General features: G+C 37.4%; 1 protein-coding gene across 1 annotated transcript in view; it reads right to left on the minus strand.

Annotated features, from left to right (window-relative positions):
- The window catches only part of KCNH5 (potassium voltage-gated channel subfamily H member 5), a gene marked incomplete at its 3' end in the record, with an annotated part of 258189 nt that overhangs the window by 228807 nt on the left and 10274 nt on the right, over positions 1 to 19108 (minus strand). Inside the window, exons 2-3 of the mRNA XM_079769588.1 lie at positions 11212 to 11335; positions 652 to 758 (exon numbers count right to left, since the gene is read on the minus strand). Coding sequence (XP_079625714.1) covers positions 652 to 758; positions 11212 to 11335 — 231 coding nt within the window. The remainder of the gene's footprint in view (positions 1 to 651; positions 759 to 11211; positions 11336 to 19108) is intronic.

Here is a 19108-nt window from a genome sequence, read left to right on the forward strand (position 1 = left end):
GTGGAGAGTCCAGACCATGATGCCTTATGTGATTAGAAAATGGATAACTGACCACTCACAAATCTCATCCTAGAGAACAGCTCGCAAAATATACCAGATGTGAATGGCCTGTTCTAAAGGTTTAATAATAATAATAGTTTAAAAATAAACTGACTATTTCCACTAGTTACACACAAAAGAGCCTGCGTCCAGCAAAAGGCTATACTAGCAAAGATTCACCTCAAGTAGATAGCCTATATTCACATGTTACCTATGTATATATAGAAAGGTAATCACATATCCAATGATGCCATTCACCTTTTTCTTTAACCCTACGAAGAAATGAATAAATTTCTGTCATTTTAAATTGCTGTCACATAACTATAAAATCGTTGCCATGAGTATTAATTACAAAGCATTTTGCCACCACACACACACACACACACACACACACACACACACACACATCCAAAATGCACCATGCTTTTCTTCCATTCTTCAACAGATTGCTTTTCATAGCCAGAATCAATTATTAATTTTCCTATCTAATTTTACTTGCCAAGAGAAGGAACAAAGTTTTATATTCTCTCTACACTATAGCTCAACTACTACTTATCAAAACATAACATTAATAAAGAGTTGGTGCATCTTCTTGATAATTTAGATACCTACTGTTTTTCTTGTACAGAAGAACTTCAAAGCAGTTTGACTCGTAGTTGTCAAAAGTCTGCCTGACTTTCTCAATGGTCTTCTTGTCAGTCAATTCCCCGTACATAAAACTGGGGGGGAAACAATCCATTTCAGTTTTGTGTTGCTTTTAAAATGCTACATAAAATCATATCGTTGTCAAGTTTAGTAGCAAAATTAAGTAATCAAATTTAACTACAAAATATAATGTTGCTCCCACAAAGTGAACTAAAATATTTATACCATATTTTTGTCATTATTGTTAAACTTATTGTAAAAGCTAGCATTAGAAGTTATTTCAAACTTACAGAAAGAGAGCAAAAAGCAATCCTCGCTTTACACAGTTCATACATGTACAGATTTTTATTACTATGGTGTAGTTAAAGAACATCAGTTTCCTAATAGCACCATTCATATTTCAGTTACTATGGAATATTAACTGAATAATCACATAAAGTTTAGACTTTATTGTTAGCTCTTCAGTCTACAAATCACTGGTGAATAACAGATAACATATCACAATCATTGACCAATCACCTCGCTTTTTCAAAATCTGTCAATATTGGTCACTGTGCATCTGGTATTCAATTTACACACACAAGCAGAGCACGTTAGATGTGTTGCCTCCTGGTTTCTCAGTGATAAATCCACATGACATTTTACAAAAATGAAAATCGAAAACAGGAATTAACCATCAAAGATTAAAGTCCATCAAGAAGTGAAAATCATAATGCTGAAAGTGAATTTGAATCGAACAGAAACAAGGTTAGAGAAGAAAAAGGTGAATGTGGGGATGTTGACATTACTGCCATTGAGAGACTCTAGATATGCAGCCAGAGGAACTGAGTGAAGGGAAACTTACCAACATAAATCACAAAAGTGATTGGGATGAAAGGATCAAGGATTCCCAGAGAAAGTGATGCAAATTGAAAAAGGAAGGAAGGAAGGAAGGAAGGAAGGAAGGAAGGGAGGGAGGGAGGGAGGGAGGGAGGGAGGGAGGGAGGGAGGGAGGGAGGGAGGGAGGGAGGGAGGGAGGGAGGGGAAGGAAAACTTCACATTAAAGGAGCCCAGGAGATAGTTCACAATAATGATCATGGGAGAAAAAAGGAGTTAAAGTTGATTCAAACTTAAAAAGAATTATTAACATTTGCAAAGAGATAGGAAAAAATGCTCTCCTTATGTCATAAGTTATATTACAAGAAAGCAAGAGACGTTCAAGTGATAGGTTTTACAAAGATATGAAACACTTTAATTTTTAAAGCTTCTAATGTTCTGAATCATGGTATACTATATATTACTTTTCCAATTACTTTCACTTCTATGTATTAATAACCAATAGAGAGCTTTCAATGTTTTGACACTGTTAAAGGTCATAGAACAATCGTAATTTTTCCATTTAGTATTAAGATAGTATTACATCTTTTCAGCTTGCACGGTCTTTTCTATACTCCAATGTACAATGAAACGTGAAAAGTTCATATTACACATATAATATACTGTCATTTTCATCATTTATGAGGATTTTTTAAATACATACAACTATGGCTAATTGGAGGGAAACTGAAGGAGGCATATATTATTACTATGGTTAAAAAAAAAAACACATAGAAAACAGATTAAAGAGTGAACTTCTATATCCCACAAAATTGTCCTAATATGAAAAATTATCTATTTTTCTAAAAGAAATTCACCAAAAGTCTGATAATCTACAAAACAGAATTTAGTCAAGGACTACACACCTCTAAAACTCTGTTCCCAATGCTTTCACAATCATCAGTTGTTCATCTGGTTTTAGATACACAGTTAACATAATTGTCTAGATCATTCCTTCCAACAGGAAGAAATCTGTGAGCTACTATTAGATACCTTGAATACGTTTTTGAAAACTCAAGTCTATCTTTATGATTGTTTTTGTTCCAGTTTTCAATGACTTAGCCTGTTGGCCACAAATCCAAGTTTATTAGGCCTGAAGCTTATACAATTTTAGGGCCTCCTTTAAGGAAAGGAACAAAATTATAAAACAAAATTAGGCACAGAACCTTAAAAGACACCCACTCATGTGAGGGGTCCCTGAAGTTTAAGATTCATTATCCTCATGGGAAAACTGCCCCTGAATATATCAACCTGGGAAATTTACAACTTGAAAAGCAATTTGTTAGCAAGATCCATCCAAGACTAGCAGGATTCAATAGTAATGCCATATCTCTAGAAATTAGGAGTAACTCAGGCCAATCTCATGATAACACTAACCTACACAACTAGAATTTTAGAAACTAAGAAATGAAAGGAAGTAGATATAGCAGACCAAAAAATTGCTCTGACAATTTTCATCCTGCACTTTCAATTATAATATTTCTATCTTTTATTTTAAAAAGATATTTAGTGTTTTATGGTAGTAAAATAAATGAGAATCTCATAATAAAATAACAGACTCTAACTCCTTAATTGCACAGCTGAACTAACAAAGGAAATTTCAGTGCCTGCCTGTAAGATGGCATTGAAAAGCCACTGCTCCTGTCTAAAGGCGGGGTTTCAGCTCACATGAGTCTTAGGAAAATCTCCTGAAGGCATTATAATTAAATTAGAATACCTCAGTTAAAAAGTCCCACCCTCCAAAAATAAAACATTAGTTTAACCTTTTGCACTCGGATGTCGAGTGTGACTCGACACGGTTAGCATTAGAATAAAGGAATTGAGAAAAAAGCAAGCGAGTGCAAAGAGTTAATACTGTCAATAATATTTTTACAGACAGGTAAAACTTTCAATCAACCAGTTTTTTTAATAATGATAATGATAATTGACTATTTTTAATCTAAAACTCTTTACTATAAAGAAGGCATTAAGAACAAAAAATAAGATAAGGGTAATTAGGCTAACTAAATGTTTGTGGTCTTAAGAAACATAAAAGAAAAACCATTTTACTCCTATTACTAAATGTCAGAGTTCTATAGTTCAATAAACCAAAACACAATATTCACAACTGGCCATCAGAAAAACATGGAGGGAAAAGGCATCTATAATATAATAAGCAAATAGGATAATTATTTGAAAAATAAACTCTAACAGGATTGAAAATTAAGTTACAACTTAAAAAAAGATTGTTTTGAAAATTGATGTAATAATACCACTTACAACACACATTTGATTCAGCTAAAAATCTGAAGAGAAAATGCAAACGAGCAATTTTTCAAGTAAACTATGAAAATTCCATAATATATTCTTCATCACTTTAGCCCTCCCAATGCTAAAATCTCCTATCCTAAGAATGCAAAGGCATTTTAAGAAAACAATCCCACACTATTACAATCTGAATACTTTTTTTGAAAGTCTTTTGTCTCTTACATTGTTCCACTGATATTATAAATGATTCCTACCACTGCACTGTTTATTTTATTGGAGGGGAAAATTCAATGCACAGAAGCGATCTATCTCTGCTGTAACACTGAGCAGTAGTAATATAATAGAACCACTGCACTTGGAGGACTATGATTCACAAGAAAGGGATAGAACCCCTCCGACTCTTCGTTTCCTCATCAGTAAAATGATGACATTAACATAACTCAGAGAGTGAGGTCTAAAAGCATAAAGCACATGAATTTGCCAATTAGAATGTGTGGTAGAGTGGCTGAGTGATTACTGAGATGCTAATGGGTGGGGTTAGAAGGCCACTCAAGCCCCAACCCCACACCCTTGTGTCCCTACAATTCTAGAATGGGGTTGGGCCACACCTGCTAACGGGCAAGGTCACTGAGTCTTAAAGGGAATGCACATCATTTTGTATCTTCTTTTTTTTTTTTTTTTTTTTTTTTTTTTTTGCTAACCCATGAGGCTGAAGCATAAACTCACCCAGGACCTGCTCCTGGATTATCTGGCCACTTCTCTTGCCACACAAATAAGTGGTGGTAAGATCTGGTCTTGAAAGTAAGGAAGAAATTTTCCTCTGGCCTGACCTAAGCCATATCCAGGCTGCCTACGCAGTTGGCAATATATATTTTATGTATATTCTGTCCTAGGAAACTTCTGGGGACAGGTGACTTTGGTTTATAGCAGGATTTACTAATTATTCTTGGATCCCTTGTTCTGCCATCAAAATCTCACAAACAAGCCTCCTTATGAGAACTCACAGTAAGAATGGCTATAATGTTAATGGACTTTCAAGGGACAAAGGAACTTCCAAACTAAAAAAGAATGTACAACCTAATCATGAGTTCTGCCATCTAGCTCAATCTGTTAATGACTGAACAATGTTCCTGAACTAAAATACCACATTCAGTCACCACTAGATAATAACATTATCTACAGTGTTTAGTTCACAGGCTAGCAAATGCTTCATCCCAGAAACCATACAGATTGACTTAATGCAGTTAGCTGGCAAATGTGGTCCTCAGCTCGGAGCCAGCCACAACAGTGAAATCATCACCCAGGTAATGGGAGGATGGGCTGAGATTTATAGCCCAAGGGTCAAAAAGAAGCCTGTGAGGGAGAGTAGAAGGAGAATTTAGAAACAAAGAACACGGCTTTCCAAATCTGAAAGAGGTAATTTTGGAATAAACCAAAGCATTATTTTATATCATAGATTGTAACCAAAATGTTTCACAGACCATTAAGTTATATGGGTTTAGAAGGATTCCGATAGTTGTAAAGAGTCCCCCGTGACATGTAATTGAGGGAAGCTAGGGATAGCCCTGGACATCTCTAACCCTTGGAGCATGAGCATCACTGAGGCACCTGGCTCTGCAATGCTTCCCCTCAGTGCCACTGTGCAAAGCAGAGCCCGCAGCCAAATGGAACCAGATTGACTGAGATCCATCATGTGTAATGTGCTCATATTGGCTGAGATAATCCTGTGTTAATAAAACTACTTGTGAAATACATCCAATAAAGTGTCTCTTACTACCTCTGCTTCTTTCTCTAATTTGATGCATGGACAAAGGATTATTAATGGGCCCTTTGAGGAAAAAAATGATTTTGAAAGCATCTATCTACTCCAATCCTCCCCACCTACATGATTGCTCTTCTCACCTCTATCCTAAAAACAACAATAGAATGGGCCTTTAAAGTTTCAGGTTAATAAAAGATTAAAATGCTGATGTGGTTTCTACCTAACCCAGTGATGGGCAACCTTTTGAGCTTGGTGTGTCAAACTTCGCCAAAAAACTGAGCATAACTCGGGTAGTGTGTCACTTTGAGGAAAAAACATTATTTCGCAAATGTTCCATCCTCAGGAGCAGCAAATGTTTCATCCTCGGCATGCGGCCGCCTCAGTCATAAGTTCGCCATCACTGTGACCTAACCTGTGATAGTGTGTCTCGAATGTCAGGGTTTCCTAAGGGTCATGAGGTAAGATCATATGCTTTAGATCCATTCCCACAAAACCTACAATCTCTATTATACATGTAATATGTTTTGTGTCCTTCAATAAACATCCAAATAATCCAAAGGCTTGAAGTACAATTATTAGACAATAAAATGGGCTAGACTTGAAATTCTAGGAACCCTAAAGTGTCATGAGAATTGTCTTTAAAATTTGGTTATGAGATAGTACCATAGAATACATCCTATTTATTAAAATAGAAATTTAGATACTACTATGAAGTACAAGGATGTAGGGAAACTGGAACCCTCACTCACGGCTGGTGAGTTTGGAAACAGAAGGCCACTTGACAGCAATCTGAGAGCAATTAATGTACAAATCCTGTATATAGTCTACTATCCAGCAATCCTATTTCTGGACACAGACAGACAACTTCTCACATGGGGCCACAAGGAGATGTGTATGAGGAGGTTTATCTCCAAGTTGTTTGAGGTAGCAAAATGTCAGAAGTTGGACTTCATGACTAATAAAATAGATAAATAAAAGGAAGGCTATGAAGACACAGGAGCACTACACAACAAACATAATGAAATAGGATATCATATACGGCAACATAAAAAAAATCTTAAAAACACCCTTTGCCAACATGGCTCAGTAATCAGAGTGTCAGCCCGCAAACCCGAGGATCTCAGCTTCAATTCCCAGTAAAGAGCATGTCTCTCTCACATCAATATTTTGCTCTCTCCTCTCTCTCTCTCTCTCCCCTGCCCCTCTCCTTCCACTCTCTCTAAAAATCAATGGAAAAAATATCCTCACTCTTCCGGTGAGGATAAAAAAAAATCTCAAAAACATAATGTTGAGTGAAAAAAGTAAGAAACTATAAATCTTATTGCACAATATGAATTGCATGGGTCTTAAAAACAAGCTCAAAGCAACAACATTTAAGAATACACGTATTTAGCCGAAACCGGTTTGGCTCAGTGGATAGAGCGTCGGTCTGCGGACTGGAAGGTCCCAGGTTCGATTCCGGTCAAGGGCATGTACATTGGTTGTGGGCACATCCCCCGGTGGGGGTGTGCAGGAGGCAGCTGGTCGATGTCTCTCTCTCATCGATGTTTCTGGCTCTCTATCTCTCTCCCTTCCTCTCTGTAAAAAATCAATAAAATATATTTTTTAAAAAAAGAATACACGTATTTAATAAACAAATAGAAGACGGATTAGAAAGACATACAATAAACACACTTTGAATAACTGTAGAAAAGGACAAGGGATGTGATCAAAGGGAAAAAAATAAAAGAAAATTTAATAAAATAGAGAACTTTCCAGAGAGACTATAATGATAATATTGAGACAAACTGAAGAGTATGTTTAATTAGATTTTGTGCACCTGGTCTAATGGGAGAAGGGTTGGAAAGGAAAAAAAGTAAGAAAACAAAAATAATACATATTAGCCTCTTCATATTGTAAAATTACAAATTGCTATTTTTATTTTCAGATAAAACAATTCATATTTGAACAATTAAAAAATAAAACAAGGAATCTTTACCCAGTTACTACTTTAATCCTATTGACTTTAATCCATCTAATGCAAGTTGTATATAGAGATGATTCTTTTCTTTCCAAAATATAAAGTGTCATTTTTTCCACACAAACTGACACTCACTGATTTGTAGTTTCTTATTCTTATATCATTGATAATGATAATCAATAAAATTTTTTGAGTTATTTACAAGGCTATCCTCATTATCAAATGATTTATCTCTATATTCAATTAGAATTCAGTTATTCCAAAACTCTACAATAACTTTTAGCCATTAACACTGTAGTTCTAACCGTGTATATAATTTTCTTCTTTCTTCCTTCTGTTTCCTCTGTCTCATATTCAAAGGCTTTCATAGATTTACACAGGGAATAAAAAATAAAAAGCTATATGGCCTGGCCAGTGTTCTCAGTGGTTGAGTGTTGACCCATTAACCAGGAGGTCATGGTTTGATTCCCGGTCAGGGCACATGCCCAGGTTTCTGGCTCAATCCCCAGTAGGGAGCATGCAGGAGGCAGCAGATCAATGTTGATGTTTCTATCTCTCTTTCTCCCTCTCCCTTCCTCCCTCTCTCTCTCCCTCTCTCTCTCTCCCCTCTCTCTCTCTGAAAATCAATAAAAACATATTTTTTAAAAATATAATATTATCATTTTGAAAATAGCCTCTGAAAATAGTGAACAGAGCTTTGGGGAGACTTCTTCCCACAATGAAAAATGAAAAAGCATAACATAATCCAAAGCTCTCTGCTCCCTCACCCACCATAAATACCGTAACACTTGGGATGAAATACAGTGAATAAAAGCATGTTATATGGAGGCATGTGAGATCTAGGTTAGGGTTTATTGCAATACAAGCCAATCTAATTCAACAAATGCTGACACAAAACCCTGAGCTGTGCCCTGTAGTGCATGCAAAAGTGAGCAAGATGGAATCCTTATTTTTGACGCATTTATAATCTGGCACTGGTGCTAGGAAGGAAAAAACAACTCTTTTAGGGGATAGAATATGCTAATACTGTATAATATGCCAGCATTTTTTAAATGAACTTTCTGTAGGAAAAATTGCACCTGCCAAAGAAAACAGGCTTGGGGTGAGGGGGCGGGGGGGGGGGGCATAGATACATGGGAAGCATAGACTTCACAATAGATCTACCTACAACAACAAAAATGACAACAAAAGCAATAGCAATAAAAACCCCAGGGGAAAGGAAAGCTGGTTAGTTTAAGGCCAGATGATCATGCCACATGATGAACTGATGGGAGTCATAGGGGGGAAACCACATCTTGTTGAGAAAATCATAAATACCTTCAGATAAAAGATGGCACCTGAAATAGGCATGTGTATGATGATGGGATGTCCAAAGTCCAAGAAGAGGAAATGGGTATGGGAGCATCTATATTCCCTAGAATTATCTGTGGAGCCTGTTCCACAGGTAAGATCTAGCATAAAACTAACCTTTTTCTACGCTAAACCCTTCTAAGACAAAAGGGAGAGAGATGTTCAATACAAACCTTAACCTCCCAGAAGTTACAACACACACCTTAACAAAAGTTCTAGCCCAAGAGCTAATATCTACCCAACAGATATAAAGGCACAAAAGGCATCAATACTATTGAAGAGAGTTTTTCAATAAGGGGCCATAGTTTTTCATCAGCCTGTTTACCAATTTTGGACCAGAGAGTGAAGACTCAATGTGAGAATGATTTAATAGAGAAAAAAAAGAAGATGGTTCAACAGATTCTTTCTCAAATCTACCTAAACATCAGAACCATCTGAGCTGACAGTTTAAAGTACTCATCCCTGCCCCCCACACACCCACCCTGGGTGATTCTGGTTCAATAGGTTTGAGGTGAGGTATGAGAATCTGTGTTTTATAAAACCTAAGAGATTCCTATGTGCAGCCAGGTTTAGACTCATGGTATAAAGGAACCCTTGCCTTCTGTAAAGATGCAGAATGAACAGGAGTAGGCAAAAGTAGGTTTATGTTTGTATGAAAAATGACATGCAGATTATGGTTATCATAAGAGCTTTATTAACTCAAAAGAATGTCACAACTGTGAGTGAGTGACCCTGGACAAATCCCATAATAAAACTCCACCTCGGTTTTCCCCTCTGAAAAACAAAAGATTTGGAATAGAAAATAATTCAGATCACTCACAGTTCTAAAATAACATAATTTTGGTGCTTAATTAAGTGAGATCTTTAAAGAAAAATTAGCTCAAGGGGAAAACATCCCATCTCAGTATTGAAATATTGTGAAAAGTTGTCAGTTCTAAATTGGTTCCTTATATAGAATTTTCTTTTTTATGATCTTTTTTTGCAATACATTCTTTAAACTCACAGATATGGCATATCTTGAAAGAATTCTTATAAATATAAATGCCAGAAGCTATTTTACATAAGTCAAACAAAATAGCAATGGTACAATGTACCAACATTACAAAGTATGTATGATTTACACAGGGTATAAGAACTTAATTTTGATGTTCTTTAAGTGTTCACGAGCCATGTCCTACTTGATTGGGAATTGTTTCCCCTACTTTGTTCAAGACAGTTTTAGCACCCATCAGTGCTTCCCTGAGGTAAGATGCTCCTTTAATCACTCAGGTCTTCAGATAGTTCCTGGCTCATAGTAGGTTGGCAAAAAAAAATATTTATTGGATGAATTCCTACATTCCCAGATATGCAAAAATCCTTCTCTCTGCAAAAGTGTTCACCAATGACTCTTAAGCTGTATATTTCTACTGACAATTTAGCTCCTTCATATTTTAATATAATTTTTACCCTATAGTTTTTACATGTGAGTAAATAGGTTTTGGTACCAATTCCAGTGTGTGTGGTAGAAGTGGGAGGGTCTCCACACCAACAACAAGCAATTCTTGGGACACCAGCTGGGGGTCCTATGATTCAACTCAATCACAACACTATCTACCCTGAAATAGCTAGCATCAGATGCCACGGGTTAGGGATTCAGTCTTAAAAGACAGCCCCCCACACACACACTTCAGGTGCCACTAGTCACAAGCCCTGGTTGTCACCTGTACTTCTAAGGACAGGCTATAAATCAGAGGTTCCCAAAATCTCCTCCTTGGATTTGATTAACTTGCTAGAGCAGCACACAGAGCTCAGAGAAACATTTTACCTATTAGATTACTGGTTTATTTAAAAAGGATATAACTCAGGAATAGCCAGATGGAAGAGATGCAAGGGGCAAGGTATGGAGAAAGAGTGAGGAACACACCACTCTCCCAGCACCTCCAGATATTCACCAATCAAGAAGCTCTCCGAACCTTGTCCTTTTGAATTTTTATGAAGGCCTCATTACTTAGTATCCACTGATTAAATCATTGGTCACTGGCATTTGATTAACCTCCAACCCTTCTCTTAAATGATGGAGGTGGGGGATACTAAAAGTTACCTCCCTCTAGTCATGTGGTTGGTTCTCCTGGCACCCAGCCCTCAACCTCAGATTATCTAAGGGCTTTCCAATAGTCACCTTATTAACATAACAAAAGGCACCTTTATTGTTCTTAATGCCAAGCCTTTTAGGAGCTCTGTGCCAAGACTTAGGTTGAAGACCAAATGTATATTTATTATAAATCACTATATCACTGTTTAAATCAGTTTAATTCTTTTAGCCATATTCAACATTAAACTTTAGAAAATGCTCCTGAGCTGTTCTATTACCTACCTGCAAGTGCTGCTTTTCTGCATGACGTCAGCTCGATGATACCCAGAGAGTTTGCAAAAACCGTCATTACTATAAACTACAGGCCAATCCACAATCTGGGCATTTCCCAGTAAGAAACTCGATTCTAAAGAAGAAAGAAAAAAAGGAAGTTTTTAGCTTCATTGAGCAATGTACTTCTTTCAAGTAACCAAAAAAAACAATTCATAAAGATAGACAAATGCAACTATGGTTTTCTATGGTACAAATAATAAAACCTATTCTTGAAACTGACATAATGAGTTTAGCATGATCATCAAATGAGATCTGTAATAAGTACACGATCTGTATACAAACTAAAAATCCACTGAACAGAAAAGCCAGTTTATATAATACCTCTTTCTGTTCAAGTATACTCTACGCTATGAAAACAAAGTATGGTTAATATTAAAAATGTTAATGACTATAATAATTATACCTAAAAACAGGTTAATTTATTAAGATTGGGGCTACCGTCAACTTCTCCACAAATTGGGAATATTGGACTTGATAACAGAAGCAAACTTGGATGATTCCTCCAAAAATTCTATTAATATAATTTTGGACATGATGGAATAAATTCGATTGATCTTAAGAAGTCTAACTTAAAATAACATTGAAGATTTCTTTTTAAAATAAAATTATTTAAAGATATTATTTTCAACCATATGGTACACAAAATTTGGAAACTCTCTTTGGTCTAAATAAAGAACCATCTCTGGTCTATTTTGCGTAAAGAAGTGGTTTACTTTATGTATAAAAATTAATACAAAAACCTTTTGATAGCAATCTTGATTAAAAGTCCAATAGTCTTAGGCAAAAACTTTAGCAATATTTAGACAACATGATAAATATGTTAACATTAAAATGAATTAAAATTAAAATAATATTAAGATATAAAAATGAAAAAAATATTTTAAAGTAAATATTTTAAAAGATTACAACTTTTAAAAGGAATACTTCACTTCAAAATACTCAAAATATCTACCTGAAATAAACTCCTTTGAACTTATATTCAGAGTAGAGTACTAAAAAGATAAATTAACTTAGGAGTAGAGAACTTTAAGTTTAAATTCTGATTCACAGTTGGTCTTCATAAAAATCACAATGCAATTCAACATTTACTAAGTAGCTGCTAACTAAAGGGCACTATTCTGGGTCAGATAATTGACTAGAATGGAGATCAACACACCATACCCTTTACTCTCAAAACACTTACATATTCGGTAAAACAATTATATGACAACCAATTACAATTTAGCAGAATAGATGCTAAATCAAGAAGTACAGGACAAAATATGAAGGGAAATCTGTCTCAAGGCACTGAAAACCAAACAAAAGTAGGCAGAAACTGAAAAATACAAATCCTTGAATGAAAGGAGATACATTAAATGCGATATTCATTTAACTGTCCATTCCCCTGTGAGCACTTCCCAATTTGTACAGCTCATGAGTGAGAGATTTCAAGCAGAAAAGTCAAAGGTCATAATTTGGGGCTTCCAAAGCAGCTTTAAGTTAAGGAGAATGCTTTGACATAAAGAGTCATAAATCTATACATGAATTTACCTCAAATTCTTATCTGTTCATACACAGGATAAGACTACTAAGGAACTCAAGTCTAGAAATGACTAGAAGGCCAAGAGGCAGGCAGAAATTTCACAGCCTACCCAAGGCTACAAGACAAATTTCAGAGCTCAAGTCCTATCAAGCTAGATAGAGAAGCTTGGTAAATTCCTCAAGATTTCCATTTAAGCCACAGAAGGCCATGCTTAGGAGTAGGAAAGAAATCCCAGAATAAAGGTCTAAGTAAGATAAAAAAATATATATATAGACGAGTCTCTCTCTCTCTCTCTCTCTCTCTCTCTCTCTCTCACACACACACACACACACAAGGCTGAAATCATAATCAAGGTGACCCACCAATAATTTAACTACCTGCTAAAATAAAATGCACCCCTCTTCAGAGGAAAAATAATTAAATCAAAAATCTCTACAATGTGTCAACCCAATGGCCAGTATACAATTAAAAATTATTAGGCATGCAAAAAATAAAAATTAAAAACCAGAGAACTGTGACAACAATCAAGGGGGAAATAAGCAATAGAGGAAAAAGTTGATACTGGAAACAGAAATAAGAAGATCCAGGCATCAGTATTTGTTTTTAAATCTTCTCAGGTGTTGGTTCTTCGGTGTAGCCAGGGTGGAGAAGCACTAATTTACTACCGCAACAATTCCTAAGTGCTGGCAGCCGCAAGAGAATCTTGGAATGAGTGTCAAAAATACAGATTGCTAAATTCTAATGCAGGCACGCTGAACAGACTCCCTCAGGGTAGAACCCAAAAATACAGGCACGGAGGAAAGCCTCATGCTCAGCCAGCTTTGGGAAACTTTAATCTAGTACCTTGCTACTCAAAGTGTGGACCTGTATTGCCTGGGAGTTTATCAGCAATACAGAATGTGGGACCCACCCCCACCTGAATTTAGCAAGACCCCGGAAACCGAACATTGACACTTTGTAGTTAAATGTGAAAAGAGAATCTGAAATGCTTTGGTCAACTTTAATCACTCTGAATGGTCAGAGCTAGTCACTCATTGTTTAGTTGAGACATTGGTAGTTAAAGCAACTCTCACCTATTAATCATATGTAAATTTTTGCTGATTGTCTATTGTTGGAATTTCCTGCCTAAAGGATATGGGTGTATCTCAGAACCCCAATAAAAGGGATGGCAAAGGCCAGAGCAGTGAGTAGTCCTCCCGCTAGAGGTGGACTCCCGCCTGGCCCCCCATTTACCCAAATTCTTTTCTAGCTTCTTTTCATTTTTATTGCGGCCTTCTCCAGAAACCGGACCTGAACTGGAACCCTGAAACACGCGGGATGTGACAAGGGATTCCTCACCTCGTGAATGCACTCATCTTGTGCATCCTTTCCTTCCTTTTTATAAATGGCAAAGCAGGCCAGGAAAGTTAAAGGAAGGACTCGGCGAACTTGGGAAAAGGGTGTGTGGTGGGGGAAACACACAGAACCAGGCCTCACTGTCTAAGACTTTGCATTGTATCACGCTATATTTCCGAACTGCTGCCTAAGCTTTTTTTTGCTATGATATAAAAGAAGCACTTCCTTTTTACAGTGCTATTCCTTCAGACAATAAGAAAATAACTACATCAACTCAATACCTCTGCATATTAATTCCATTCCTAAAGGAGATCATATGCAAACTGGTCAATAATTGGGCTGATAGAAATTTCTGGAAGAAGATAAGTTATATTCAGTCAATAAAAGTATGTGAATGTTTCTTTCCTGTCTACAGTAATTCCAATAAAAGAATGTTTTCCTCTGAGCTGCTCCAAAAATACCTGTATCTGACATGATTTGGACAGTTTTGTGGGTTTATTTTTGTTTTGTTTTTATGAAAACTGTGTGTTCTGATCCAGAAGTTTCATGAACATTAACAATGGGGAGGAAGGTTAAATCTTTCTCCTCCTCCCTTTCCCACCCCGTCTTTGTTATGCAAATGACCCTGGGGATATAATGCAGAACACTAGCACAGAGAAGTTTTAAGATATTTTAAGAAGTGCTAAGACATACAAAAGAATTCTAGAGTGCTGACAAAGAGACATGGAGTGGAGGTGAAGGGAAAGAACTTCACAAAAAGACACTAAAACACTTTCGCTCACTTACAGTTTTCCCAAGGTCTAGGGCAGCTTCTGAAGAAAGTCAACTGGATTTTCCCACCGACTGTACTCACTTAGTCTTACTTTGGGGAAATCATCACTCTTATTCTAAAAACCCTAAAACCCTGCACGGAGCCCGCCCCTCCAGCAGAGGGAAATGGAACCTGGCTCGGGGCTATTTCAAGCTGCTCTCCCAGATCCCTGCTCCTCCAAGAGGGACTTGAGGGCAGCTGTTCAAGCTCCAAGTTACCCCAACCTCCACAATCCTTTGATTCAAAAAGCTACAAAATGCACATTCCAAAAATCAAGAAGAGAAATTTGAAGCTTAAAAGCAACACAATAAAATCCACGTAGCAATAATCACTAACATTTTCTACAAGAGATTGGTGGAAGAGGGTATTTCAACAATGCTGACTGTCAAATATTCATTAGAAAGTCAGGTTTTGGTTTGGGATTTTGGTGTTGTTTAACAATTTACTTTGTTTCTCGTCTAAATGGAGCTCTTATTAAAATCTGAAGCTACATTTTCTAATCCACAAGAACAGCCTGACTAAGCTAATTGCCTGGCCTGGGATACTCTTTTCTGAACGTCTATAAGTAGAATCACCTCTGTACATGGTCACACTAAGCTCCCTTGGGTTGCATTCTTTTTTACTTCAAGGGAATGAAAAGGAAGCTAGATGACAAATTGATGATGCAGGTGATCTCTACAAGCATCACTCCAATCTGGCTGTCTTCAGTTTTCCCCATCTTAGGGAAATCTTCCCTACCTCAATCTATCTATCCCCAAATGCTTGAGTCAAAACCCTGAAAGTTATCCTTATACTCCCTCATTCATGACATCCAATATATCACTAAACCCTAATAATTCTAAGAGAGAGAGAGAGAGAGAGAGAGAGAGAGAGAGAACAAAAACATGTTAGAGGCATCCACTTCTCTTCATCTCTACTGCTACCATCCCAGGCCACGCCACCCTCATCTCTTGCCTGGACTATTGTCATAGTCTCCTAGCTGGTCCCCTAGCATCCCTCCTTCTCCCTCCAATCCAACTTGTGGTTACACAACAGGTAACCCTTGTGGTCAGACCTGACCACTGCCGTGGACTATATTGCAAAATCCTGGCCCTGAAGAGCCAGGCCCCTAATTGACACCCACACCCTTGCCTCCCATCTTACGCTTCTTTTGCCCACTGCAATCCAACTGTACTGGCCCTTTAAGCTTCACAAACTTAACCAGTCACTTTTTCTCTCTCTCTCCTTGTTAAATGATCAAATCAAATATAAACATGTTCACATTTTCTCCTTGCCTGAAATCCTCCTCTGCCCACTTACCATCTAGATACCTCTTATTTTAGGTCTCAATTTGGCACAGCTTCCTTAGAAAGACCTTCCCTGACACCATCTCCCAATCAAAATTAGTCCCTATTACACTTAATCACAGCACCCTCCCCTCTTTCCTCAAATTGCTTACACAATTTGTAATGATATATTTGATGTCAATTTTTTGAATGCCTGTCTTCCTACTAGATTCCAAGTTCCATGAGATCAGGGAACATATCTGCATACCTGCAAATACTTGTTAAATGATCAAATCAAATATAAATATTCTGATTCCTATTTGAAGTCACATAGCAGTGAATAATTATTAGAGCAATGCCAGACATTGTCAGGAATATAAATAAGGACTGTGCTAGATATTTTTCTTTAAAGAATTGACAATAAAATAAAATACAAAAATAGCAGATTTCCCTGCACTCTGGAAACTTGTGGGTTTAAATCATAAGTATATATTATTTTTTTAATCTTGTCTTCTGGGTGAGCTATATCTATACATATATTTAAGTTTCATAGAACAGTAACAACAAAATAATTCCTGGGTTAAATAGAGTCTTGGCACATGTGGCTAAGCAAAAGCATAAATAATTTATATGCCATGACCACATCCACAATGTTGATTTCTGGGAGGTGCATTGCCTTCTACTATATCAATAACAGAATAAAAGGCTGCTATCTTTCCTGTCCTTACAATACACCTATATCCTAATGTTCTACAAGGAAATATATATAACTAGAGGCCCGGTGCATGGATTCATGCACTGGTGGGGTCCCTCCGCCTGGCCTGCGGGGATTGGGCCGAAACCGGCCTGGTACACAGATTCGTCCAGGGCGTGTCCAACCCATCTCGCCCAGTCCCAATCAGCTGGACTCCAGCAGCAAGCTAACCTACCAGCTGAAGCATCTGCCCCCTGGTGGTCAATGTGCATCATAGTGACTGGTCGAAGGGTCCAATGAACGGTTGGACACTTAGCATATTAGGCTTTTATTATATAGGATAGTGTGTGTGTCGACACATAAACTTTGTACCTTCCACAGTGAGACTAATTATTATATAATACTAGAAGCCCAGTGCATGATTTAATCATGCACGTGTAAGCTGTCTGTCCGCTGGTCGGCAGCTCCGAAGTCCCTGGGCCCCTAGGGTGAGGCGGGGCGGGGGCGTGGTCCTCCTGTGGCCGGAGCCCAGGCCAGGGTCTTGCCTTTGCCTCCCGCCCAGGAAGGCTGGGGCCGCCGCCACGTGCTCCTGCGGCCCAACTGCCGCCAGACTCCTCCCCGGGGAGCCGCGCCGCCCGCCCACCGCCCGCCGCCTCCAAACCTCCAAAACGCCGGCTCGGCTTCGCTGCCCCAGAGGCCTGTCTGTGCCGCAGCACAGCCATGGCTCAGCGTCCTGCCGGCCCAATCACCACCCCAGCCACCCCGAGTCCCACCCCCTGTGTCACCCGCTGGCCCAATCATGGGCGTAGCGGAGTGATGGTAATTTAAATATTACCTTTTTATTATGTAAGATTGGCAACATTAGGCAGACCACCACTGTGGGAGTTTGAAATATGCAAAAAAAAAAATCTGTTAATTTATTCAAATGTGTTCAGCTGTCATCAAATTTAAAAATATGCCTCCATGTTTCATCTCCTTCAAGATCAAAGGTACATTTTAAGTTTCTGTGTTTCTTTGATGGCATTATTTTTCCATCTAAGCCAAAGTGGTTCAGAATGCATGAGGTACTTCATATTTCTGAAATTCTAGGGGTAGGAATAACAGCAATTTTGTTATAGAAAAATTTCAAAACACACCAAAAAATGTTCAACAATTCAAAGTTACTACTTTTAATAGCTGGTGTTTTGTGCATAAGAAAATGGGTTTTTTAAAAAACACTGGTCAGAATCATTAGAAGGAAAATATGACTGCAATAGTGGCTTATAGGACTCATAGTCTCAAAATACAACAAAAAAATCTTTAACCTAAATTCAGATAATGATGGGGTTTTTTTACTGGATTTTGTTACAATAAAATTTCTTAAAATACCTAAAGCCATAAGACACTCACTAATTATATAATCTTGGATAAAAGCTAAATCAGTCATAATGTGTTTATCAAGGGAAAAAGTATTGCATATTTAATGATTCAGCATCATTTTTCAATCCTGTGAATAAACAAACCTTCTTTTTACAAATGAATGTGTCTGTTCTGAAGGGATTATATATTTTCTTTGAAGTTAACCTTTTGAGGCAATCGAGCACTAATGACAAGATAACTATGAAGAATTTCAATTAAAAGACTAGTCTAACCTGCACACCTGGTAGAAAAACAAGCAAGGCTTTTCTAAATACATTTACTATCCAATTAATTTCCTGAAGCTTTGTCCCCCTTTTTTTTAATTTCTACTATCTATGCACTAGGAGCTACAGATCACAAATTCAAGTCATTTCTCTCCTTTGGTTAGACTTCACTGGGCCAGTTACAAAAAGAGGCTGAAATTTCTGCCTTCTTCAGCTTCTCCTAGCTCTGCCACTTACTGAGGTGAGGAGAACTGATGTTTCTTTGGCTCTAATAGACTTTTATTGTGTAGAGAAGGGGTGTCTGTCTGTCTGTTTTTGCTTTTTGGGGTTTTTTTTCTTCAACCTTGATAAAGTGAACCCAAATGCTTTTTAAGCTCAGATCCACCAGCTTATGGAAATCTCAACTCTTAATTCTTTGCTTTCCTCAGGTTAAGAAAACAAAAGAAAAAGAAAACCTACCCAACCTTACTTACGTTACATAGAGAAAACAGAAAAAGGTGAATATTTATTAAGCCCTTATTATGATGAGGCACAGGGCGAGATCCGCTCATTTGTGGCCTTGCTGTATTTTTCCAGCAACCTTGAAAGGTAGTTATT

Source organism: Cnephaeus nilssonii, assembly GCF_951640355.1.
Source record: "Cnephaeus nilssonii genome assembly, chromosome: 4".
NCBI classification, from domain to species: Eukaryota; Metazoa; Chordata; class Mammalia; order Chiroptera; family Vespertilionidae; genus Cnephaeus; species Cnephaeus nilssonii.